The sequence below is a fragment of the Urocitellus parryii genome, chromosome 4 (genome assembly GCF_045843805.1).
Source record: "Urocitellus parryii isolate mUroPar1 chromosome 4, mUroPar1.hap1, whole genome shotgun sequence".
Taxonomy (NCBI): Eukaryota; Metazoa; Chordata; class Mammalia; order Rodentia; family Sciuridae; genus Urocitellus; species Urocitellus parryii.
This window is the reverse complement of record NC_135534.1, coordinates 180,205,324-180,232,467: the sequence shown is the minus strand read 5'-3', so window position 1 is coordinate 180,232,467 and position 27,144 is coordinate 180,205,324. Positions and strand designations below refer to the sequence as shown.

The window sequence follows — 27,144 nt, the reverse complement described above, 5'->3', positions numbered from 1 at the left end:
AATCACATGATGAGTTACCAGCAAAGCTGGGACCAAAGCCCAGGTTCCAGGAGGGCGTCCTGGTATTCACTGGACCTTGAGGAATGGGCAACACTGCAGCAGCATAGGTTACATGAAGGGACCATAGAGGGGTGGAGAGCCTGCCAGGTAAGGGCTCAACAGAAGTGATTTCACAGAGCCTGGCTATTCAACTGAGCGACTCAGTGATTGTGTCCAGGGAGAATCATAAAGAGGGGAGACTAGGAAGAGAAATTAAGACGAGGCTTTGTGATGAAAGGAGAGATCTTCTCAGACTCTCTTGTAACACAAAAGGCCAAAAGATCTAGGAAATTCTTGTTTTTGATTTCACAATTTACAAGGCTCTTCCATATTTATATTCTCATGTGATCACTATAGCAATCATAAAAAGTTGGTATTTTGCAGATGATAATCTAATACACAGGAAGTGCAAAGCCAAGATTTAAGAGAGACCCCACACACACACATAGAAAGTCTGTGTTATGATTATTAAAAACATGAGCTCTGGAGCCAGATCCCTTAGATTCAAACCTTTCCATTTCCGTATAGAGGCCGTAATGACTTTGAGAAAATAAAGGGACTAAAATTTGCAGTGTTTATTATGTGCCAGGCACTGTTCTAAATACACATGCAGGCCATCCCTGACTTACAATGGTTTGACTAATAATTTTTGACTCTGTGATGATGCAAACATTATAAGCATCCAGTAGAAACTGTACTTTGACTTTTGATATTTTCCCAGTCTAACAAGGAACAGTAGGATACTCTCTTATGATGATGGGCAGGACAGACAGCTACAGCTCCCAGGCAGTCCCCTGGCAGCCACCTTGGCAGTCATCTTGCCAAGTAACCTCTACTCTACAATGCAGTGTTGCTATCATGTTCTATAGTGTATTAAATGCATTTTTGATGATATTCCTAACTTACTATAAGTTTATCAGGATGAGACCCCATTGTACATATTGGCAAATCTATACTATTCATTTATTTCAACAACCCAAAGAAGCATATTCTATTATTATCACCATTTTAAATCCCTTCTACCTGCCGAAAATTTAAAGGAAGGAAAGAAGGAAGATGTGTCTAAGGAGAAAATGAGAAAGGTGTTTCTCCCCTAGATTCCCTGTTCCTTAATTTATAAGGTAATGTCAACTCCTTGGTATCCCACTAGCTCACTTACTCCCTGTAATATTGTCTTAGATTAAATTATTTTTCAAAAATATTCACATTCTCTTCTCTCCCTCGTAGGAGGAGTCTACTTCCCCTCCCTGGACATCAGGTTCAACCATGTGAATTGCTTTGGTCAAGGAGGTTTAGCAGATAAACAAACTTGAAATGTCCTACAATTAGATTTTCTCTCTTTTTCTTCTTCCCTAAGAAGAGCTTCCTCAGGAGAGCTACGGCTCCTTTAGCCTGGGATTCAGAGTGACTACAGATCTGCACTAGCCACCAAATGTTCCAATGGCTGAGTGCCTCCAGTCCTACAGAAAGTGTAATACTAGCCCATTCCAAGAAATTTTTGTAGACTGTGGATAGGAGAATGGGAAAGTAGCTCAGTAGTAGAGTGTGTACCAAACATATATAAAGCCCTGAGTTCCATCCCAGCACACACACACAAAAAAAGAGTCTAGATCCATGTGTACCTTACCAGCAGAGCACCTGCTGCAAACTGAACCAGATGATTAAACAGAAAAGGAACTGTAACCTTCTACTGCTACTCACAGTATTTTCACTGCAACAAGTATTCTTTTAATTTAAAAGAACCAAACTGTTAAATAACAGGATTTAGAATTTTTACCCCAGCAAACACACAGAAAACTAAGAACAGAACTTAATAAAATCTCTTAGCAGTCACCAGGAATTTAGAAAGTAGGACCATGATACCAGCTAGAGACCTCCTTACTCTCTCAGCCTTCTAGAAAATATACATGATTAGTCCTTTCTCCCTATACCAGCAGTGATATAAGGACATTCTACAAGACTAGAGTCTTGGATCCTCTCATTCACAAGTAGCAGGATCACCCTTTTGTCCATTTCAATCAGTGCCAACAGGGAGAGAAACTTCACGCACTTTCGGGGCATCTGGATAATGAAGATACAAAAGTTTTCCACCTAATGATGATAAAGTGCACCATTAGGTTAATAATCAGCTTGTAAGCCCAACAATTATATTGAATAATAGAGGTTCAGGAGATGTGTTCTTTTAAAATTTTGCATAAATCACACTTCTATAAATTGAATCTCATTGTAAATGCACCAATGTACTATTTAAAGAAATGCCAACATTAAGGAATGTTGAAAATCTTTCATAAAGAAAATCACTGCACTCTTGTATTTGTTATGGAAGTTTTACACACTGGGTATTCCTAAACCATGGAACATCTGGAGTACTTCCCCTGCAGGGGGCAACCCTATCCCAATGACAACAATAATGTTAAAATGCTTGGTATCATTTTTTATTTTAAAAGTTCTTTACCAACATATACTAATCTTCACAACATTCAAGGGAGGTAGATAAGTATTACAACACTTTCAAAGATGGAGAAACTGAGACAGAGATTAGTAAATTGTATTGACGGGCATAACATATGGCACAACTGGAAAAAGAATCTGTTGCAGTCACAGGTCACTGATGACCTTTCCCACGTTCTGAGTCCCACTAACACAAAAGTATCAGGTGGAGCATGGAAATGAGTCATCCATGATTTGGCTAGCTAAGGCTGAAAGTTACCTTGTTGATACTGGATGCTGACCATTCTGTCCTTTGGCAAGCATTCCCCACACATTCTCACATGCTTCCACCTCCAAATGGGAGAGGGGAAGATGCTCTAAGTACAGGAGGGGCTAAAGAAACAGGGTGGGGAAGTAAGACAGAAGAGAAAACCCAGACTGATGTCAAAGCAAGGGAGAAGAACAATAGGACCAACTGGGAACCAGTCCAACAGAAAGGAAAGCCACAGTAGAAATGAAGTGTCATTCGTCTGAAAAGCTCAGGCATCCAGAAATGCTATTAAAAGGGTCATTCTTAGCAATGACATTACAGAGCCATTCCTCGTGGCTTTGCCAAATATAATTATCAGGTCGTTCTGACATTCCCAGGAGGCAAAATCATTCCTTTCCTCTGGTCCAGACCAAGTGCTGATATAATTGACCTGACACTGCAGAAACTGTTGACAACTCAAATGCACTCTCCCACCATGCCACCTCTCTTCCTCTGCTCTGCTAGTCTCTTCTGAAACAAAATGAAAACACATCTTAAGATTCTCCATGCAAAATCCTAAGATATTTCCTAAATCTTTGATGCATCATAGTGTAGGATTCCATGTTAGATTTTTGTAAAGAGGCTGTGAGAAGCATACACAGGAATACCAATCCCTCCCAGCCAATGCTCCTTGGTACCTTTTCTGATTGTTCTAGCATGGAGCCAGTCTAAGAGATGGTGAATGGCATACCACCAGCTGCAATGGAAGTATTGATGGCAGAGGCAGTGTTAAATGAGAGGGGTGACCCAGGACCCAGCAGGGAGGGGCTGGTGTCATATGAACAGGTGGAAAGTGGCAACACAACACACGCAGATGGAGAGGCAAACATCAGAGCAAAGATTTGATAGCCCAAGAAAATATGGGTGGAGGTCCTGGCTGAGAGGCCAGCAGTAGCATTAGTTTGTCTAGGCCTTTCCTAGGTCAGAGCCCAAATACCATTCCTCCCTGTATTTCAATCACAGCATCATTTTTTCAGGCATCTAGCTTTAACACCTTGCCTTTCATTACCCCAAAAAGCAATTACAACCACCAAGCCTTACTGATTCCATTTCAACAATACCCTTCACATTGGTCTCTCTAGGTTTTATTACACCCTTCTCTGGGTCCTCCTCTCATCTCATCCTAACCAGGGCCAAACCCTCCTACCTGATATCCCCGACTCCAGTCTTCTCTCACAGTTTCATCTTCTAATCTTCCTCCTGGAGTTCAGTTCTGATCACGGTACTGCCCAACTTGGAAATTCCTATGCCTTCATTACCTCCTATTTATGTGTCTCATCTTGAATCTTCAACTGGACCTTGCATCTAGTGAAATTCCTATGCTTTTCCACCTGCCAAAATGGCAACCCTAAAGACTTATTGCAAATGCCACCTCCTTCACGAGGTCTTCCTTCAAGCTTCTTAGATCCCTGCTCTCACAAGGGTGCTTGAAGACATACACTGACTACGTGAGAGCTCTCTATAAGCCTTACCTCCTAACTGGGCTGTGCCCATGATTTGCCCTTGTAGGGGATAGTGAACTGTGTCTTAACATTTATCTGTCTATTCCCTACAATACCTGCAAAGAAATGGTTATTGCATTTCCATATCAGGTAATGAACAGCTCAAAAATGAAATGAGTTGGGATGTTCTGTACTTGTTCATAAATGAATGCTATAAGAAGTATCCTAATGTGATCTGACTCGGGATAAAACAAATGCATGATGTAGCTCCAAGGGAAGGGCTGAGGGCAGGCAGGTGGGATTTAAAAGACCTGGGGCTGAGGCTCTGCTTTGCACTTACTAGCTGTAGGCTTGGTGCCAGGTTGTTCTCAGGGCATCATTTTCTTTTGCAGGATTTCACAGGATTAAGAATCAAATGAGACACATTTGTGAACTCTACGCAAGTGGTTCTCAATCCCAATTATGCACCATAAACACCTATAAGGCTCCCCAAAACTACAGAGTACCAGGCCTCAACCCAGGTGAACTGAATCAGAATCCTCTGGAAGTGGGACCCAGTGGGATTAATTATTTATAAAATACTGCTTCTAATGCATAGTCAACATTGCAAACTACAGTTATAAAGTCATAAATACCATTAACAGTAGAGCAAGGTGCTTTAGGCTGCTGGCTTAATTATCCTTTATTTGTTCAGTTAGAAATTAGCTCAGTGCTTTTATAGTTCAATTAAAATACACTACTGTATGCCAACATTTTGTGTGTTGTTCTACATTGTTGTTTGTGTGCCTAAGTCATAAGTTCTTACAGCAAGCACAATAACCAGCCCACCACTGTACTGCCCCCCACCTCCTTTTTTTTTTAAGGTTGATAAATTAAAACTTCATAGGGTCTTCTACACCCTTGTTACTCAGAAGTGTGTTAACCAGTCAAGCAGAACTGGTATAACCTGGGAGCCTGTTAGAAATGCAGAATCTCAGTCCTCACTCCAGAATGTGCATACTAACAAGATGAATTAATAGGTGAAACAAAGGCAATCTTTTCTCAGTTCCTATCTGTGTTTAGGACCTGCTGTTCCCTATCCTAGTCCTGAAGGCATGGATGTGGAGGAGGATGTGGAGAAGGTCTTTCACAGACCACTTAAGCTTGAGACTTTAGGATGCTTCATTCTCTAAAGGGTCCATTTGATTAATTAAGGACAGAAATCCTTATAAAAGTATCCTTCCTCTTTTAATCTTCTAGTCTTTCATTATAGGATCTAAAATAATTAACCAATTCTTCTAAGATATTTAAAATATGATGCATTGTATAAAGTAAATTAATACCCATTTACCTTCCATCCAGAGCACAAATCACAGTCCAGATGTACCTTACAGAACTTATAGTCCCCAGGACTCAAATTTTAAAAAATTATCAAGGACAGCAGCTTAGCCATTGTAGGATACGATTGTTCCCCACTGAACCAAGCTTTCCAGGCAATCGTGATGTAGGCTGATACTCATCCAAATTACACAAACCAAATCATGGCCAAGGAGTTGAAGCAGACTCCAAACACTGTCTAGCCCAGCTCCCTTGTTCTGTGGACAGGAAACGCCACACCAAGAACTTAAGGTCAAGTAGCAGCTTAAGGCAGAGCCATGCTTGGAACTTAGACCCCCTACTCTTAGCCCTACCCTACCTTATAAAGCCCCTGCTGCATCTACTCCTCCTTCCCCACCACAAGGCCTTGAAATTTCATTATCAGAGATAACTGATCTGCTCCGCACTGAAGTGTCACTTTGTGCCTTTAGGACTGCTCCCCCTACTCCTCTTAGGACTGTTTTTACTACTAGGTTACAGGAGCAGCTGCACACAACTCAATCAAAATATCCATTTATCAATCCATACTTCTACATATGTTGATAATGGAATCTTAGAAAGGCAAGGTTAACCATGTAATGGCAACTCCACAGCATTACTATTCTCTAGCACCATGAGCATGGGGAGGGAAGAGATTTTTCTTGGGAGACTGTAAGCAAGGTGACCAGGAACTCAGTAGCACAAAGTTGGGAGGAAGGAGAGAGACAGGACAAAAAACAGGGGCTCAGTTGAGAAGGTAGCACCTTTAAAAAACATACACAATGTGATTATAAAATTCCAAGTCTTTTTTTAATAAAACAAACATAACAGTGTAGAAACCTAAATAAACATTTCTCCCTCAAAGTTGTTACATCCTTAGTTCCCAACAAAACTCTCTACTATTGGAGACAGTATTTGGAATTCCTCTTTTGGGAAGAGCCTTAAAAGGCAGTTGATGAGCCACATTAGAAACTATCCTTTCAAATGCTGGGCTTTTTGAAAACAGAAAATCCACAGTCAGAGGATGACACTGGAAAAAAATGAAAGAGGTGCTGCAGCTTTTGCAGAAATTCCTTAAAGACCTCTAGCAAGTTCTGAGTAATAACACAGCCACTGGAGAAACGGGTGGGCACCCTGCCTGGACAGCCACTTTCAATGGGGAGAGCATTCATTTGATAGAAAAATTCTGTTGTCTGCTTAAAAAAAGAAAAAAATCAGCCACACTCCTTTATAGTCACACTTGCATTTGATTAAAAAAAGATACAACACTCACACATGGTTCTTATATGAATTCTAATTAAGAGACAATACATTCAGAATTATAGCACTCAGAGATAATTTTCAGAAACTATAACAGCTTCGTTGCCACTTAAGGGGTACATAGGGTGCAGCTGTTTACCTGAATGTATTCTTAAATAAGTGACTACTACCACTCTAATTTTCCTAGTTGTAGCTCTGTTACAGGTTACTGACCGCAAGTTCATGTTCCAGATTTCCTTTGCCAACACAGATTAATTACAAGGGAGCCACCCCCAAAGTCTTAGGGTGAATTGGGAAAGGGCCGGTTAAATGAAGAAACAGGCCATTCCTTGGTAAAAGTTTGTAGTTTTCTTTCCCAATACATCTTCTTTTTATTGAGAACTTCCATTTTTATCCTGTGTTCCTCCTCTGCCATCTCACACTCTCGCTCTATCTGCTGGATTTTGGCCACATGCACCTCATTCATTTGTATCAGCTGCAGTTGTAAGATGGACATTTGTTGATGGTGTTCTTCCTCATGCATCTTTTTTAAAGCACCTTCCTGAGAGGTTTTGCTCCTGTAGTTTTTATTGGCTGTTATTCTGACAGCTGAACACGAGGGTTCAGGTTGAGAGGTCCCCTCACATACTGGAAAATGTATGAACTCTTTCTCATCATCGCACAGTTCTCTATTTGAAACAGCAAATGATTCTGAAAAACAGTAGCAGAAAACATGTTCAAAGATTTTACAGGCAGAGAAAAAAGTCAATCCTAGCTCAAATGATAGGGTGCCTCATTACAGGATGGGTCTAAAATAGTGCCTACTTTGGCTTTCATGTCTATAGGCAACCTGGCCACACCTGACTTTTTAAAAACCCCAGGAATCAAAAGCAATTTCCCCTTAATAATGATAAAGGGTTTTGTTATGTTATTCCTAGAACTGCAAACTGTGGGCACAGTGGTCGAGAATGTACTTATCAAGAATCAGAGAGCTTGTGATGATGATACAAATCCTAAACTGAAATGTGCACAACTCTGAGGAGGAGACCACAGTACAGGGCCAACCATGTGGGTCTTCAGATGAAGTTCTCTATCAGTCTGATCACCTTTTGCCAGTTTCTCATTCAGCTACAACACTTCTGCTACATCTCCTCAAAAGCATGGTTGCTGGTTGCTACTTCCTGTTCACAGGCATTAGCCCTCATGGACATCTTACGAATGCTCTTCCTAGAAAGAAGAGTCTATATTCTCTGGCTTAGCTCCCTCCCACACCATTTCTCTTCCATCTCCTGCACCTGACTGTTACCACTGCACTGCTATATGGGGCCAATATTCAGATCCCAAGGACACTTGTCAATGTCCCCCTTACTTAGCCTCTTCCTTGGTACTCGACAATCCTTGAAATTTCTTTCTTCCATTGGCTTCTGGAGCACCGCTCTCTCCTTGGCATCTTTATAGTCTCCTTCCTCTCCAATTGCTGCTCTCAAGTCTCCTGGATGTACTGAGACTCCTCTCCACCCACCTGTTACCATTTCATATTCCCCTAAGGTTCCCATCTCTGATTTTCTTCTCCATCTCAAAATCTGGTTCCAACCTCCTTTTATCATTCTTGCTTTACTCTTCAAAATACTTTGTGCACCCTTTAACCCTACCAAAAACTCACATTCTTGAAAAAGTCATGCTGCTTTTCATAATTCTGTCTCACTATTCCCTCAGCTTGAAGTTGGGCTCACTGCCCCCCGCCCCGCCCCATTCCTTTTTCAACTCCTGCTAATTCCTACTCATTCAGGACCAATGCTGCTTGCTCTGTGAAACCTCAGATCTTTCTTTTCTTTATAGGTACTCCTTTACAGCACTCAACATGCACCAGGCTTTAGTCATCTCTTTTATCATTGGGCACAAATTACTTTCCAGTACACAATAGATGCCTAGTAATGTTTATTGTGATGAACCCTTGAATACAAAAGGAAAAGAGCACATGGATGCAAAGGATGCCACTTTTGGTAGGTGCCATGTTTGCACTGATATTTTTATAGGATAATGACATTAGTGTCAATTAGAGAATTTCAATAGGGGAAACCACTAATTCCACTAACCCATGGAGTTGTCTAGCTGTGACTCCAAGGCTTTCTTGAGAAGCTTTACATTTCCAATAATGAGAATCTTCTCCTTAGAGAAAAGTAATACCAATTTATTAAGAGTTGATTACATTATTACGTCCACTCCATTATTCTGGAAGACAGGATGCTGGGAATGTTAATGGCTACTGGGGGAAACCTAATTCGTGATACTCTGTTAATAAAAGTAAAATGGATACTGTTTAGATTATTTCACTCCAAGGGGTAAGGTAACAACTATAACTAGTTCCTAATTAAGATTAAAAACAGGTTAAAAATCTTACTTTTGGAAGATTAGTTTTAAAAATGAGAGAGAGAACTTCTGTGCCAGAGATAATGAAAGGTCTCCCTAGGACTCTTTTCCAACTCCAACAGCTCTGGCCTCAATTCAATCCCCTTCCTTTATGTTCCCACTGCCTTCTGGGCCCTCCTCTGACCCAGAGGTGGTTTAGCAACCTATCCTTCAGGTTTCTGAATACTCTGAGCCTATTACTCAGGGAGAACCCAGCACAGAGTCTGGGACAGTGCTGGGCATGTAAGAAATGCATGTGGGGTGAACTGGCTGCAGCAGATCATGTCCCTCCCCGCAACACATCTATGGAGAAAGAACAGTACTCCAGAGCGGGTGACTGAAGCACAGGACAAAGGAATGGGAGAGGGCTGACAGGGAGGACAGACCTGGGGTAAAAGCATTAACCACAAAGTCTTACCTCACCCATTTCCCTTATAGTCTTCAATCTGAAAATATTTTTTTGAAGACTGGACACATTAGGCATTTTCTGATATCTCTACCCTTGTGGCTTCTAAATTTCATTCCAGAGGACAGTTCTAGATATTCCTTTGAGTCCTTAAAGTTCATCCTCTCACAATGCTGCTGTTGCTACCAATTTCTAAATGCTCACTTTCATCTCAGCAATTCTAGGCTTTGGGGACATGAGGAGGAAGGGGAGAAGGAAGAGGAGGGGGAGGACAACTACCATTTTCTGAATGGTGAAACAGGTATGGAGTAGTGTTTTACAACATTTCCTTATCTAATCCTTACAACACCACTAGGAGGGAGGTATTATTATAGAAAATCAAATACAATTTCCAAGGTCATTTGGCTAATTTAAAGAGCCAGGATCCTAATTCGAAGCTACATGACTCCAAAATCTAAGCTCAACCTCTTCAAATCAGCCTCCCACGACTCTGCTTGCTCAGTTGATCACTTACATACTGTAAAATACAGCCCCAAAGTTATATCCACTACAAAGCCATCTATTACTAAGAATATCAGTATGTATTCCAAATTTTGATCTCCAAAATTTCTCTCTGAACATTCAAACAGTATATTCATAGCTGAAAGCAAACAAATAACTACTTTAAGACTATTCTTTAAAATGAGCACTAACAAACATATTTTCAAGAAAGATAGGCCTCTTGAGAAGGCTAGCATAGATAGGAATTAAAGTAGGAAACCCAACTTTCAAACATGTTGGCTCCAATTAATAAAAGCTAGTGTTCAGATAGGAAGAATATTCCCCTAATTGGAAAAAGGCTAGCCTGGGAATAGCAACCTGCTAGAAACACACCACATAATAATCTCTTTCCCAAGTAAAACCAAACCAACCAAAGTAGAAAACAACTCAATTTTATGCAAAAAGGTTAGGAAAGCTTTTCTGGGACTGAGAACACAGCCAAGAGGGTGTTCTTTCACTTGGGCTTTGAGTAAATTTAGCATTAGCTGGAAAAGCCTACACAGCAGTGAAAGGCTATGAGGAAACTGTGTACGGGCCAATCTGCAATTCTCAACAGAACAAAGGAAACCAGATTATGGAGAAACGGATAAATGAGATAGGATGGATGCATATTATGAGAGATAATGCCATAACTAAAAGAAATGATTCAATTCATATACAATGAGAATAGATCTTAAAAGCATTATCCTAAGTGGAAAATGCAAAAGCAGAGATATCTACAATTTTTCATCTATGTAGGTTAAAAATATATGCACACAAAACACATGTGAAATAATACTCAAGCAGACTAGACTAATTTGGGTATAGGAGAAGAGAATGAAAGTAGGGAATACGGATGAAAAGGGGATGAACACATAACTAATACAAAAGAGGGGGTTTTCACAGACCAATAATGTAGTTGTGCCACAACTGGAAATGAAACTCAGCCCTCTGTACCTGAGTTCCCACCCCCCAAAAATGGGATTGGATTAAACAGTGATGATGATAATTGAATTTATTTAAAAATATTCTCTTTATTTAATTATAATAGAGAAAATAAATACATATGTAATACATATAAATTATGCCAAGATACCTCAGAGGCTTAGTTTCCTTAAATGTATTGGACTATCATCTTACTTCCCCGTCACTCCTAGCAAATTTTGATGGCTCCCTTAGTTTGTTCTCCACATCTGATCCCCAAAGATAATGGAAAATAAGTTTCAAGGCCATATTATCACAGATCACAATATGTGCAGGGTGTAAACTGTTTAATATGTTATGGAAAAAAATACTCACTTTTTATTTTTATTTTTATTTTTTTACATTCCTATTTTTCTTAAATTTAAAGTTACTGTGTTCAAACTGCATTTGGACATTTTGTACAATTTGGACATTTTGTATAATTTGTACATTTTAAGAGAGTCCTTGGCAAAGCTAAGAATATCCAGGGGACAGTGATCAAGATAATACAGTTCATACTGTCTCATATTGAAACACAGTTGGAGGGAGGCCCCTAGTGGAATACTGCTAGGCTCCATCCTGCCTCACATTTTTATAATAAATTCCAGCAAATCTCTGAGCCCCTAATTCTGTTAAGAGGCACCCTGTAAGATGTTATAATAGAATTGTCAATAGAAATAGAATATGTTATGTAATTGATTTGAAATTAATTTTAAATTCTAATTTCTGTAATATTAATCCAATATATCTAAAATATTATCATTTAAATATGTCACCAATCTAAAATTTAATGAGATATTCAACATTCTTTTTGTAGTACTGTTTTCAAAATGTGTGTACTATTATGGCACATCTGAGTTTGGTCTACCAACTCATCAGGTGCTTATGAGCCTCATGCAGCTTGTGGCTACTGTACTGGACAGTGCAGTGTTAGAGATAACACAGGTAAAACAAACACACACACATAGTCCATGTGTCAAAACACACAGGAGGCCAGGAGGGCCATAACCATATATAGCAGATTTTCAACCTTTTCTCCACCAAGTCCCAGAAGGGATGATTGACAATTCTAATCTTTTATTTTTTGTTCTTTCTTTCTTGAAAATAAATAGAAACGCAAATGGGTGGAATAACCTCACAGCTGTTTTAATGTGTAGAAAGAATTCTAACACCTTAATTAATAGTACTAAGAGATGACTTTGAGGACACTTCCCAATGGACTAACCACTAAGGTTCTCCACTGTGGAAACAGGAGTAGACAGGATTTGGCTGGGCGCCATGGAACCAGTGACCCAGGTGCCGTGGTACAGACCTGTAATCCCCGCAACTCAGGAGGCTGAGTCAGAGGGATCACAAATTGAAGTCCACCCTGCACAATTTTGTGAGACCCTGTCTTAAAATTTAAAAAGGGCTGGAGATGTAGCTCAGTAATGGAGCCCTCCTGGATTCAATCCCCAGTACTGGGTGGAAAAAAAGCAGGAGCAAAGAAAAGTCTCCATTGTTATATAGGTATAAGCATCTAATTTAAAATAATTTTATTTTACAAGTGATTTCTAGCAAACATCACGACAGGAAGGACATTAAGAACCTATATTCATTTTCTTCTTGCTGAAAATTTATAGAGTGCATTATGAGTAAATGAATTACATAATTTCTTCTCAAAAAAAAAAAAAAGGAGGGGCTGGGGCTGGGGCTCAGTGGTAGGGTGCTCACCTAGCGTTCGAGAGGCACTGGGTTCGAGCCTCAGCACCACATAAAAACAAAATAATGTGTCTGCCTAAAATAAAGATAAATAAATAAATAAATGTGTTTTTTTTTTTAAAAAAAAAAAAGGAAAAAAAATTGTGGATGAACTTTCTAGATCCTATCCCAGATTCTGAAAATGTGACATAAGACTGTCCCCTAAGGATAACCCTATAAAATCAATACACCAGAATCTAGAATACAGATTTGCAAAATAAACTAAAGGCAGTTCACCCCAGCATCTTCCTCAGCAACAGAGCCCAGGGGACACAAGCAATGTGGAAAGCCAGAAAATCACTTAAGCTGATTCGCTTTCTCCACCACCTTAGCACTACTTCCTATGCTGCCTTGCAGAGGCTAAACAGCTTTGAGGCCAGCAAGAGGGAGAGAGATCAGCTGAAGATAGAAGCGTCTACAAAGCAAGAACCCTGTCGTTCAGCAGGCCCAAAGAAACAGCAGGGAGGGAAAAGAGAGTTAGTAGAGTCTATGAAAACACTGTCTGCTAAGGAGCCAGCCTGGCTTGGGAACCCAAGAATCAAAACCGAGGCACTAGGCGCCTGCAGTGGAAAATGATGCAAGAGGGCCATTACATTAACCACTGTGGTTACCTAACTGGCTCCCTGAACTTAACCTCAGCCAAATGTTCACAAGCAAACTTTTGATCATAGTTTAGCTTCCCAGTGTGATCTGCCTACAGGAGAGGGGAAAAAAAAAAAAAAAAAGAAGTGCTAATCAAAAGCATGTATTTGGTTCACTTGGTAATTACTTTTTTCACTCTACACAGATAACATTCTTGGTTTCAGATAGTTTCTGGTAACTTTTAATTAACAGAAGTCAGTCCCTCAGAGCTCAATCTACTCTGGGGACACTGACAAGTGAATTTCTGATCCTGCAAGCCAAAAACCAGATTTTCTGGGGCAAGTACTTGCTGGGTCCTTGGAATACCTTATGAGTAACCCAGAAACATTCCTCTGCTTCATAGTGACTTTTGCAAATTGCAGTGAACGGGTCAATTCATATATAATCTTCAATTGTATTATTTTCCTTTACTGGAATTATGTATGACATATTTGCTTTTGTCAACAGAAGCATATTAAAATAAAAATGTTTTTTCAAAATTCCTAAAGTGCTACAAATTAGAACTTTAGATCACAATATTATAGTGGATAGAAACATGGGATTTTAATTTGGATGAATGCCAAATGGATGTTTGCTATATTATATTAATCTCTGTACTTTGTCTTGTGAGTCAGAATTGAGAGGCTTACCACACTGGTTTGTTCATAACAGGTCCTCAAAATATACTGTTTGAGATAATAGTGAGTGAATGAATATAAACCCTCATCAAATTCTCTTTAATATATTGGAAATGGGTTGACATAAGCAACTGATATTGCTCATTAATAACAGCTCTATTAATGTAGTCCCTAATTTTTCCTTATGTTTAAGTGATAATAAAATCTCTAAGAGAGACGGCAGAAGGATTTAAACAAGTACTTTTGTTTTATGCACTATATGACTTGCATGTCAACACATTCCTCCCGTTTTCAATTACAAGCGGTACCTGGGGCTGCGGCATCAGGATGGTACTCGGGCTCCTCCTCGGGCGGGCTCTGCAGAAAGTACAGCTGCTCGGGCAGCATGCTGGCGATCTTCTCCTTCCCCAGGACGTGGGTGCTCAGCAGTGGGCTGACGCTTCGCTTCACTTTCTCTCTCCTTTCGTGGGCCATAATTTTTTTGGTCCGAGCCTTGATGTTCTCCCAGCACTTCTTGAGCTGTTTGAAATCCCGCAGCGACACGCTCGGCTGAGAGTTGTATTCGTGGGCAAGCGCTTGCCAGGTCCGCTGCTTGAGGGCGATAGTTCGGGCATCGCTTTTCTTGCACTCCAGCACATATTTGTACTTTTCTACCAAAGCAAGCAAGATGCTCTTTTCCAACTCTGAGAAGTATTTGGCAGGTTTTATAATTTCGTTGTTTTGCATTTTCCACTCTGTTTCTCTGGGCCGTTAGCTATCCTGTAAAGGGAAGTTTGAAGCAAAAATTACCAACTCCGGCAATAAAAGTGCTGGAAAATCACTTAAGCTTAATTCCTGACTTGATTCTCTTGTTTGGAAGAGGATCAGTACTTTCTTTTCCATTAATGTTGAATAACGAGATTCACAGGAGAATATTTAGATATTTACTAGGAACTGGATTTTAGACGTTCCAAGATTTTCTAGTAGGTGCTTTGTCTTAGTCATACTATGAATATTTTGTAACAGAAAAAAAGAAAAGTAAAGTTGAACAACTATGTGGCACTTTGATTTCTTAATTTATTTCTGCTTAATGTGAGGGAATTGATTATTCCCCTCAAATTTTAATGTCAGACAGCTTTGGTACTAAATGGCTTTTTCAAGTTTTTGTCACAGATGAATATAAGAGAAGTCACTGTGCAATCAAACAGAAGGGAAGATGTAAACACTATGAAGATTTCAGAATCGTAAAGAAATTACTCCAAAGATCTGATATATCCATCACTATATCTGTGACCTTAGGTCATGCTCCCAGAGAAACCTAAGATTCATCTTTTAAATAAGGGGGTGGGCAGTGGTGCACACCTGTAATCCCAGCAACTTGGGAGGCTGAGACAGGAGGATTGCAAGTTCAAAGCCAGCCTCAGCAACTTAGCAAGGCCCTAAGCAACTTAGCAAGATCCTGTATCAACATAAAACATATAAGGGACTGTGAATGTGGCTCAGTAGTAAAGTTCAATCCCTGGTATCAAAAAAAAAGAAAAAAAAATAAGGGTAGAATCTGTGATCCCTCAAGTCTGAGGGTCAATTTTAAAAGCATATAATCTTATGTAAACTATTTCTATAATTTAAGAAGTGAAAAGGTCCTGCACACCTAGAGACTGAATCTACTGTCCCACCTTAAACTGAAGGAGCCAAGGGCTAGAAAGAAACAGGAGATTGCGCAAGATCATTAAGATGGTGACTTGGAAAGTCCAGAGCCTTTTTTTTCCCAGTAGTCTGGTGTTCTTAACATCATTCTACAGCTATCTTTTGGGTTCTTGTCTTGAATGGCTCCAAATCTTTTAACCCCTGAGGCCACCCTGCCATTCCCCTACAGAGCTGAGTCAGCATCTTTCACACAAAAGGTGCATTGTAAAGGTCCACTAAGTCTGAGACCTGTGTGTGTGTCCCACATCTTCTAATCAGAGGAGGCTCCTATAAGCTCAAACTCTCCACTGGGATAGAAACAGGTGGCTAAAGAGCGCTGATGGCAGCAGTAGAGTGAGCACTGTCTGTCCCTTTGCTGGAAAGGGCCAACCTTCTCCCAAACCTTCCTATGTTTCCAAAGCCTCAATCTTTCAGAGTAACAGGCAAGCATGGAGATAATGACGTGGTCCATTCAAAACTGGCCAGTCCATATCTAAAGAATTAGGAAACAACTTGAAAGGAGTCCTTCTAGCTAAAAGTGGGACAGTTGGAACAAGAGTGGCTAGTATACCAAAATTCATTATTTTCTCCATTTTTGAGTATGTTTGAGAATTTCTACAATAAAGAGTCAGAGTGAGGGGAGGCTGTGGCTTTTAAATGTATGGTACACTGATTTAAAATCACACTAGTATATGCCAGCTGTTCATACACTCTACCTGAGGAGTTACTGTAATTGGATCAGACTGAGGCTGCAGAGGACCAGGCCAGATCAGAGTTTTGGAATTGGGGTCAAGAATGTGGACTTTGACACTAGGGCAACAAAATCTATCAAGGTTTCTCATGATGAACTGCCTCATCCCAAAAGTTAAGGTTGGAATGAAGTTTTAATGTGATCAGGATCTCCACCTACCAGTCACCCCTCTTCCCAGTCACACTGGGTACATTGGATATTAGAAATTGAGAGATTTAAACACATGTCAAAGGCAGGTTGGCCCTAGATCCTTAGCAATGCTAAATGAAAGGACATTTATTTTGGGGGATATGTCCCTATACCCTTAAATTCCCAACATGTGGTTTGATCACATTACTCTAATTTCCCTACAACAAGACCCCAATGCAGGCCCCTTCTTCCTGAAAGATCCTAAATTCATCTTTCACCTTTGTCAATTCTTCCATTCACTACAAAGAAATGTTTCCCAAACTGAAATTTTAATGTATGCCCTACACAATCTATCTCTTCTATAAAGTCTCTATGTTTCAAAATGTCCATGTCCAACTTACTTTCTGTAGTTTTTATTATGAAATCAAAGGGTACACTGAATGTTCTTAAACCACAAAGCTCCAAGAGCAAATTCTAACCTGATTCCCGATCCCAACTCCTCAACCAGAGATATCAATATGACAATTTTCCTATGCCCCAACTCTTTAAGAATTTGCTACTAAGGATTCAGAAAGCTCTGATCCACAAGGGAAAAAGCGATTACTCTCTATTTTGTTTTATTATATATAAAATGTTATTTTATATGTACTTTATATATGTGTGTATGTGTACATATATATTACATATACTTTTGAAATAAATCTTTTTCCTATTTCAGTGATTTCTTCAAGAAAAATTCCTAGAAAGGAAAGGGTTGCCATGGAAGATGAAAATATCAAATATCTTGTGATAACCATCAATTTGTCCTTGTAAAATTTTGTACCAACTTACATTCGTACTAACAGCATGAAAGCATATCTGTCTCCCTACTTCAATTACTCTTTTGGTGTTGGGTTTGTTTGTCTTTAGTACCAGGGATTGAAATCAGAGGTGCTTAATCACGTCCCCAGGCCTTCTTATTTTTTATTTTGAGACAGAGTCTCATTAAGTTGTTTTTGACCTCACTGCTGAGGCTGACTTTGAACTTGTGATCCTCCTGCCTCAGCCTCCCAAACCACTGGGATTATAAGTGTATGCTTTGCTCTTATTGTTAACACATTTTTTTTATTCTATGCTATCTGTAGAGGTAAAAACTATCACTTTACTGTCTAATATTATATGGATTGCAGCTCTCAAGCAAATAAGCCACATTCTAAGGAAAACCCCTGTGATACTTGATAGAATTGAAACTACGCAGAATTAATATCAAGCAATTTAATAATTTTTCCTCGCAATGTATGCAGTACCACTAGTTGCTATCCGGCAGTGGTGAACTTGGGGGAATCTCAACTTCACAAAGGATTTTGCCTTAAGTGTGGCCAATGGGGTGTGCCTGATAATGGCAATGATGTAATAGTAGATAACTTTTATTGAGCTCTTACTGTGGATTACATGCTATACCACAGGCTTTATATCATACAATTCTCCCAAAAATAGCTCAAGAGCATCATTTGTTACACCTCAAATTTTTTGCTTAAAAAAATTACAGTACCAGAAGAAATTATGCAACTGCTCTCAAAAGCAAATACTAAGAATTACCAAAACCTGGGGACCATTAATAATCTATTAACTAAACTGTTATTTAATCACTAAGTAAATCCAGACTTACCAATTTACTTCGTTTAATTTCTTAGGACAGAAGTCCTCCCTGGGCCCTGTGGTTGCATTCCATAGGATTATAAAGGGATTCTAGTACAAGCCAATATAACCCAAAGGTTCCCTATAGATTCTCAGCAATCTTATAAATAGATTGTTTATGTCTACTAGCCAATGATTATTTCCATTTCTCAGAGAAGAAACCTGGGGCTCAGTAACTTGCCACAGTAAGCTGCAAGACCAGGATCCTCAGGTCTGAGCCCAATGCCCATGCTCCTCCGCTTAGTTCTCTTATTTCAGACCTAGTGACAGCCTCTACTCCCTTGCTCAAATTATGTCAATTAATTAGCAATTTAGTTGCCAGTTGGCAGAGGTCTGGGTAGGGCAACTTAGGGAGTGGTGCCTGCTCTGCCCATCTCCATTTGTTGGCTCTTCTCCTCCCTGCCCCTTCCCCACCAGGTTATTCCTCTTGCCTTCTTCATCTCCTCCCTCCATCTCTCAAACCCAGGCCCCAACAGCCCCTGCACAGGGTACCTCACTCACTCCAGAGTTCCACAACAATTTCTGCTGTTGATTTGGCAAGAACCATGTCTGTAAAGTAACTGTAGAGATCACATGGAGCTTGAAAATGGCCCACACCCGAGGGAAACTCTAGCATTCTGCTTGAGCACCCGAAGGACAATCCTCAGTACAATAGTGCTTCCCAAGGTAAAGCTCTCACCAGCAAAGTTTATTAATACTAACTTCCAGGCTGGAAATCCTATTCTAGCTTTAAAACTATTCAGCAATGTCCAGGATGGGCTACAAGTGACAACGTAACAAGCATTTTCTGCTGCATCAGTTTTTATTAGAGATAAACTAGTCTTCCCTGCCCTCTAATTCTGCTCAGTAGCAATTCTTTTACACCTGCTATTCAGCTAGATAATACATTACCTTTTCCTGTGCATGGTTGAGGTCCAACAAGCAGCTCAGTGACCCTCACAAAGTGGGCAATCAATAAACATTTAATGAATGCTTACATTTTTACACAGGTGTAAAACTGCCTATCGTGTGTAAAATATCACACACAAAAACAGATACACTAAAAGCTGCATTCAGTTAAAAATGGTCAATAAAATAACAAAATCCAAATACAATGAAAGTTTCCCTTGGATTTGGCAAAGAAAGACCCATAGACAGGTTTAAATAAAACAGTACAATTCTAACATCATAAAAGAATAAGGAGGAAGTGACTAGCACAATCCCCAAAACACTAACACTGAGTAAACTACCAGAAGATTGCAATAGGTACATTTAATATTATACCTTAAGGCAAAAACCCAGGTGTGTAAGCACTGAATTTTTGTGTGTTCCCAAAATTCAAACACAGCCCCAGTGTGACTGTATTTATAGACTGAAAACTGTAGGAAGTAGTTAAGGTTAAATTAAGTCATAAGTTTGGGGCCGTAGTCCTATGGGATTAGTAAATGCTAATAAGTGTTAAGAAGCACTTACAAGAAAAAAACACCAATTGTGTGGTAGCATAATCTCAGTAACTTGGGACACTGAAGCAGAAGGGTCTCCAGTTCAAGGCAAACTCAGCTATTTAGTGAGATCCTAAACAATTTACCAAGAATAAAATAAAATAAAAGGGCTGGAAATGTAGTTCAGTGGTAAAGAATCCCTAGATTCAATCCCTAGTAACCCCCCCCCCAAAAGAAGAGAGATCTCTCTTTCTCTCTCTGCACATAAAAGAGGCCACTTGAGCACACAGTGAGAAGGCAACCACCCCCAAGCCAAGAGAAAGGTCTCAAACAAAACCTATCTTGTTGGCACCTTTGTGGTGGACTTCTCATCCTCTGAAACTATGAGAAATGAAACATGCAATCTGTGACATTTTGTCATGGCAGCCTGAGAAGACTAGGTATGCTCTCTAATGATTTTTTAGTCAGCCAAGGGTGAAAACAAATCTTGAAGTCTGAGCAAAGACTAGAGAAATTTGGCAAAGATTTTGCTTCTACTTCCTTTGGTAGAAAAAGAAGTTCTTTAAAGTTAATGGGCATTATAACTGAAGAGCTGTGGCCCCTTGGCCTAGGCAGTTGTCAAGATATTAATGAACTAGGGCTCCTAAAGTAAACTTGATGCAGAAAATCTGGGTTCAGTTCTGGCCTTCAGCACCCACTTGACTGTGTAACTTTAAATGGGCCAGTAATCCTCCAATGCTTCATTTGTAAAATGGATTTTATGCCCCCCAACCTGTCCTACTTCCTGAGCACCACAGTCTTTCAATGCAAGTGAAAAACAAGCATAGATTAGAGCTCCAATAAATTGCAGTTCTTTTCCCACCTCCCACACATATCAGACTCTTTCCAAAAGTAGAACAGTGGTCTATATGCCATATATATATTTCAACCATATACTTATGGGCTTTTATTTCATATACACACAATTCAACAAATATTGAATGCATGCCTGCCAAAGGCTGAGCGCTGCCCTTAAATACATGAGAGATAAAAGCCAGCTGAATCCTGCAGCCTAGGAAGAGCACTGGCATGCATAAACGGGCATCTACAGCCAGCAAGAGGCAGGCTGAAGCAGACAACCTAACAGAGGACCACACGCCTTAGGTGAAAAGGCAGGAAAGGGAAGAGGTGAATCTGCCTTCTTCATGAACAAGAGGACATTGTGCTAGACCTGTAAAAATGAACAGGACATGAGCAGGAAGAGTAGAAGGAGATACTTCAGAAAAAAAAAATAGATAAGAAAGGGCCTGGAGCTGGGATTGTGGCTCAGCGGTAAAGTGCTCACCTAGCACGGGCAGGACCCGGGTTCGATTCTCAGCACCACATAAAAATAAAGGCATTGTGTTGTGTCCATCTACAAAAAAGACTCTCTCTCAAAGAAAGAAAAAGAAAAGAAAGGGCCTGGACTCTGAGTGGGACAACGGTAATGTAGAGGAGGTACATGCCAAGGATTGCTACGAAGGAAAGAATGACCAGGATGTGTGAGTACACTAGGGTGAAGGATAAAGCAAGAGCAGGGCAATGGAATGCATGAGGATTAACTTGTGCAGGAGTCAGAGGGAATGGCATTTCTGAAGGTTGATGAGGAGATCATGGTCCCATAATGATGTAACTCAACACAGTGCATTATGGGACAGGCTGAATCCTGTGATATGGTAAGTAGGGTGATAGAGATGAGCCTGTGGACACTACTCCAGGATGGAGGAGGTCCAAGAATAGGAATCTTAATTCCTTAATTCTCTAGAAGAGAATTAGTCTTAGAACAAAGCAGGGCCACAACTTGAGAGACTACCAACACAGAGAGAAGTGGTGGATGAGCTGGAGGAAATGGGGCACCTATTCCCCAGGGTATCTGCCAGGCAGGGGATCAGTTTGTTCTCAAATGATAAAAGCTGTTTCCTATTCTCCTGACTCAACATCTCAAACCTTTCTTTGAAACAATCTAGAGCCTAACATATTAAAACTTAAAAAAAAAAAAAAAAGGATCTTAGTCTAATCCTCTTACTTCTATGAGGAAACTGAGACTCATAGCAAAATAGGGACTTCTCAAGGCCTTGTAACAGAGGAAAGACTCCAATCGAATCTTCATGGTTTGTTTGCGGGCCCTCTCCCCTTTTGGAACTCCTTCCCATCAAGATCCCCTTTGCGCTAGGTTCCCCCAAGACTTACTGATTATCCGACCTACCACAGTTTGAATCTGAGTATCCTCCAAAGGCCCGATCCCCAGCTTGGTGCTGCTGGGAGGTGGTGGAAGCTGTAAGAGCAGAGGCATAGTGGGAGGCCTGCCCTTGAAGGGGATGTGGAGCCCTGCCCCTTCCTCTCTTCCTTCACTTACTGGTCATGAGATGAGTGGTTTTGCTCTGCCACATGCCCTCACCACAATGTGCTGCCTTGCCACAGGGCCAAAGCAACAGGGCCAACCAATCATGGACTAAAATCTCTAAAACTGTGAGCCAAAATAAACCTTTCCTTTTTATAAATTGACTGTATCAGGTATTTGTTATAGCAACAGAAAGCTAACATATCATTTGAAAACTAAGGTCATTGCTCTAAACTCTGCCAACTCATTTTGTGACATCAGGCAAGTCCTCTTTCTTCCCTGTCAATTCCTCATCTCTAAACTAAACTCTAAACTATTTTAAAAACTAAAAGGGGTGTTCCCTGAAGTCCAATCCAGTGCTGGAGTCTCAGCACTACTACTGACACTACTGATTTTCTGCAATCAGACTTCTACAGCTTGCTGCCAAAGATGTATGGGTGGTATTTTCTGATTTTTGTGAGGCCAGTGGAGCTACTGGCCAATGAAAGAGAATACTGCAACACAAGGAAATGATCTCACACAATCCTGCTATTTGCTTCAAGGCCCATTCACAGATTTAATTCTATAAGTTAAGCAATTCCAGGTAAAATGGCTAAGATAGATGATGTGATCTGTTTTCCACAGTTCTTTGAAGAGAACTGGCTACAGAGTAGAGACTTTTTTTTTTCCTCTCCTATAGTGCTGGGAATTGAACTCAGGGCCTTATGTATGTAAGGCAAGCACTCTACCAACTGAGCTATATCCCCAGCCCCAGAGTAGACACTTGATAAACACTTGTGGAATATATGTAGACCCACCCGCTTGCCATTTGTAATTTTTACTAATTATATAGCTAGATGTTCTACTATGTAAAATTTCTCCTTTTATAAGGGATTCATCATAAAAATATCATTTTATGGCTTATTTTTCTAAATACCATCACAGTCCAAAAAGAAGTAGAAATGCCATTTTTTTTCAAGAGCTTCATGACAGTCATGAACCTTCCTGATCTCATGTGATCTTCACATGTTCAGACCTATCTGCCCCGGGTGGCCACTCCCCATGTCCTCTCTGCCCCTCCACCTTCTTTCTTTGCTTTTAGATTTTCCATTCTTCAACCCAGTACCAAACTTGCCTCTCATGTGTTCCCTCCTCTTCCCCTTGCGCACCCATCCCAGCAGCCATGTAGTTTGAATAGTTCATCTTTACCATCAGTGTCTGAGTGCAACTCTGAGCAGAACCAGCCTTGTATTTAAAGGCAAGAGCCTTGTCATCCCCTCCCCTGTCCTCCCACTCTCACAGTCCCCTCTAAAATCCAGATGAGGGTTCTTAAAAGTCCTAGCTCCTTCCTTTGCCTCCCCAACAGCTCCATCCTAAACCACCCCCACCTAATGACTTCCCTGAAATGCTTCTGAAATCATATTATTGCATCCTCCACAGAAAGCACTTCCAAAATACAGAAGGTGCCCTTCTGTAGGCGTTCCCACTCCAGCTTGCTTCTCTTACTGAGGACACTCTCCTCCACACCCACCACTTCAGCTACAGCCACTGGCTCTCGGGTCTTCTCTAGACCATGGGTACCATGTATTTACTTCTTACCACAGCACTCTGGGAATTACTCAGCACTGGGATCTATCCACATCAAAGATCTCCCCTGTTTGAGGCTTGGGACTACATTTCATGTGTATCTTTCACATACACAAGAGGCAGTGTTTGTTCAAAAGAAAGTGAGCTATCAGGGAGAACCTCTCTCCTGGGTCCCATCCTTTCTCCTTAGCATCAATTGCATTGCCAGTTATTTCCCAACCACCTCTATTTAGCAGCCCAATATGGAACCTCATAAATCTTCAATTCTCCAGTCAAAAACAAACTAATTATTCCCCTACCTCCCCTTGATGTCTGATGAATTCAGCCACATCAAGTTGGACTTCCAAAGCAGAAACCTCAGTGTGTTCTTCAATATATGCAACCAGATGTCAACACAGTATATGTTCACTCAGTATCTATTCCCTCCTCTCCCATTCTCATCACCCATGGCTGAGGTCAGACTCTCATCTCTAAAATGATCTCCCAAACTTCTAGCTCATCTTCCACACAACCATAGGAGGGATATTCCTACAACACAGTGATCAAGCCACAGGTGTGTCTGTATACTTCTGACACCTCTCCCCCTCCCTAAATGACAGATAAATCCAAATTGTCATTTGGTGTTCAGGGACTTTCTGGATCTGACCCTGATTATAGCACCCACTTCACCACCCCTCCCATCCTCTCAGTATTTTTCAACCTAATCAGATTAAACTCACCTCATGCCCTTGACTCTGCCATGTTCTCATGCCTCTTTGCACACAAGGCTTCCTCTGACTGAAATCTTCACCCCAGGGTTCACCCAGGACCCATTTCCATCCTACGAGGATCAGCTCCCATGTGATTTTTCTGAAGCCTTCCTCAACTAATGCCCAGGCTGTTGTGTTTGTTTAATTTATAACAGCTTCCTTTTAAAATAAGTTTGAAGCAGCTTACAAACTATGCACACACTGCGGCTTGATTTTTTTTTTCTTGAGAGGAACTATCAGGGCAAAGACAAGATAGAGTACAAGAGATAAAAGCTAGGAGGTAATGGAGCACTCAAAAGATGTCATAGGTCTCATATTCATCTTGTTAGCAGTACACTGGCCACAAGTCTCTTATCAAATGAATTAGCTACTCTTCTGTGAGCCCACTACCAACTGTGGATGCCTGGGAGTACCTCTCATATTTTTTTGTAACTTGCTCTTCATGTCGGTCTCCCTCCTGGACTGGGGAATTTCTAAGGGCTAATTTCTGATTCATCTCTGAATCCCAGCATGTAGCATATGACTCAGCACACAACTGATGCTCAGCAGACGTTCGTTGAATGGACATGGAAAACAGTACAAGTGCTTGTTGAGTTCTCTGCTAGATATTTGAAAAATAACATTATTTATCCTCAGGAAAAAGTTACGATGCTCAAAAATGGCAGAGAAATGAATTTGAACCATATATCGTCTATCTCTCCAAAGCAATTACTCTCCACTATGCCTGGTATTCACCACCTTCAACACACAAATACCCTCAACAAATACCCTCTGTTCAAGGCCTAGTTCAAAATAAAGCACACTTCTCCAAGAACTCCGTTCACTTGCCTTTACTATAGTCTTGCCTGACTTTCTGCAGCACTTATGTAAGACATCGGAACAGGGCAGATTGTCTTCTTGGTAACTGTAAACTGAAGTCTTCCAGGTACTCTGCAGAGGGTATGCTGAAGCAGCCAGCTTCTCTTTCCAAAGCATTTCCCCTAGTGTATCCCTGGACTTTTCATAGTTCAAAGTCTTCCAGTTTTCTCCATTCCAAAATGAAACTCAAAACAATCTCCTGGGGCCCACTGCTTCTCTAACCAAGTGAATGTAACTCAACACCCTCCTCCATTACATCAATTAGTCCTTGGTATTTTAAGCGTCTTATTAATCTTTAGCCCTGGTGAGCATCCCCATCTCCTGAAACACATTATAAGAAGTGCAGGCATCACAGAAGGGACAAGGACACTTTAAGAGGCCTGCCTAGTCAGGGGCCTGCAATCCTTCTGAATACCCTTTTGTCCTGCCCCAGAGTAAGAAGAGACAACCTGTGATCTCCCTGGGGGCACCCGCCCCTGGTTTCTAAAGGCAGGCTGGAAGACTTGGTCCAGCATGCTGCTGGGAGGATGGGCTGGACCCTTCTCCCCTCCTCTACATTGTCTCTAGGGTTTTAGGATTCTTTCCCTCCACTCCTATCTCCAAATTCCCATAGCAGTCCTCAATCCTAACTCAGAAACTATGCTTTTTAATTAACGCTCAACAATTTCCTGGGGGACACATGGTCTTTTCTGACATGCTGAAATGCACACCTCATGGCCCCCCTTTTATTATCTTACCTCTAGTTTTACATGTGTGATAAATATATCCCTGAATCCTATAACCACTCTAAGTATGGCAAGAATATCTGTACTCTAAATGTCACCACACCTAAGAAACATCCATTCTCCAGAATCAGAAGGGCACAGCTAAATTCTTCTGTTTCCTACTTCTAAATAAAGATTTTTCATGTAATTTACAGTAGCTATCTCATAGCACCAGTGCGATGATTTAATGATAATTCATGCCAGATGCTCCATAGAAAGTGCTCAGAATTAAGCTATTATCCTGGACACACATCTCTTTCACAATAGTACCTGAGAAGAGGTATTACATCACGCCCCCCCGCCCCCAATTACAGAAACGGCAGCCCAGGTTCGGAGTACAGGAGCTTCCCCAAGGTCAGTCAGAAGGGATAATGCTCTGCCTTCATCCTCCGAGTGGGGGGCTCTCTCCTCTTACACCCCTGGGCAGGGCACAGGGGGTCTCAATGGAGACAAGTATGGAAACCCGGCGAGCAGTGCTCGGCGTGCGAGGAAGCCGGGGCTGGGAGGACCGCGGCACTGCAGGTCACCTGGATTCTTCCCCAGCGACTCCCGACCCAGGGGTCCGGATCCCCCAGCTCCAGGAGCACCGCTGAGCCCGCGCCCCGGGGCTTTGTACGCAGCAGGCCGGCCCGCCCGCCAAGTCCCGCCGCGGCGCGCGGAGGCGGCCGCCTGGCGCCCGGCCTGCAAACAGGGGTCGCGGCGGCTGGGCCCCAAAGCCCGCCAGGCCCGCCCGCGGCCTCGCACCGGCCCGCGCGCCCGCCCGCCGCGGCCCTCCCGGCCTGGAGCCTCCTACCTGCGGGGGCGGCGCGGCGGCCGCGGAGACCCGGGGAGGGGCCGGCGAGGCGCGAGCGCGGCGGCCTCGACTCCTCTTGCGGGCTGAGCGGCCGGGAGGGCCGCGGGCTCCGGAGCGCCGGGCGGCGGCGGCGCGCCCCCGGCCGGCCAGGCCCCGCCGCGCGCGCCGCGGCCACAAAGCCCAAAGCCGCCGCCCCCTCGCGGGCCGCCGCCGCCTGCCGGTCGGTCGGCGCCGAGGAGGGCGGGAGCGCGGCCCCGCGCAGTCCCCACCTCCCCGAGCCGCGGCCGCCGGGCTCCCCGGGGAGCAGGGGCGGGGCGCGGG

The 27,144-nt window shown here is 41.8% G+C and overlaps 1 protein-coding gene across 1 annotated transcript; it reads right to left on the bottom strand.

The window, feature by feature from the left end:
• Positions 1-7,061: 7,061 nt before the first annotated feature.
• Positions 7,062-26,926, bottom strand: Msantd3 (Myb/SANT DNA binding domain containing 3). Its single transcript, XM_026415167.2, has 3 exons — positions 26,824-26,926; positions 14,400-14,850; positions 7,062-7,506 (listed from the first exon to the last, which is right to left on the bottom strand). The coding sequence occupies exons 2-3, from the start codon at positions 14,815-14,817 to the stop codon at positions 7,097-7,099; spliced, it is 828 nt and encodes a 275-aa protein (XP_026270952.1). The 5' UTR covers positions 14,818-14,850; positions 26,824-26,926; the 3' UTR covers positions 7,062-7,096.
• Between the last annotated feature and the right edge of the window lie 218 nt (positions 26,927-27,144).

What these genes read in the sequence shown, in the direction of transcription:
- Msantd3 (XM_026415167.2), bottom strand. Translation starts at nt 14,817, where the DNA reads ATGCAAAACAACGAAATTATAAAACCTGCCAAATACTTCTCAGAGTTG. An exon ending in TCCTGATGCCGCAGCCCCAG is followed by an intron (nt 7,507 to 14,399) that starts GTACCGCTTGTA and finishes ACTGTTTTTCAG; the next exon opens with AATCATTTGCTGTTTCAAAT.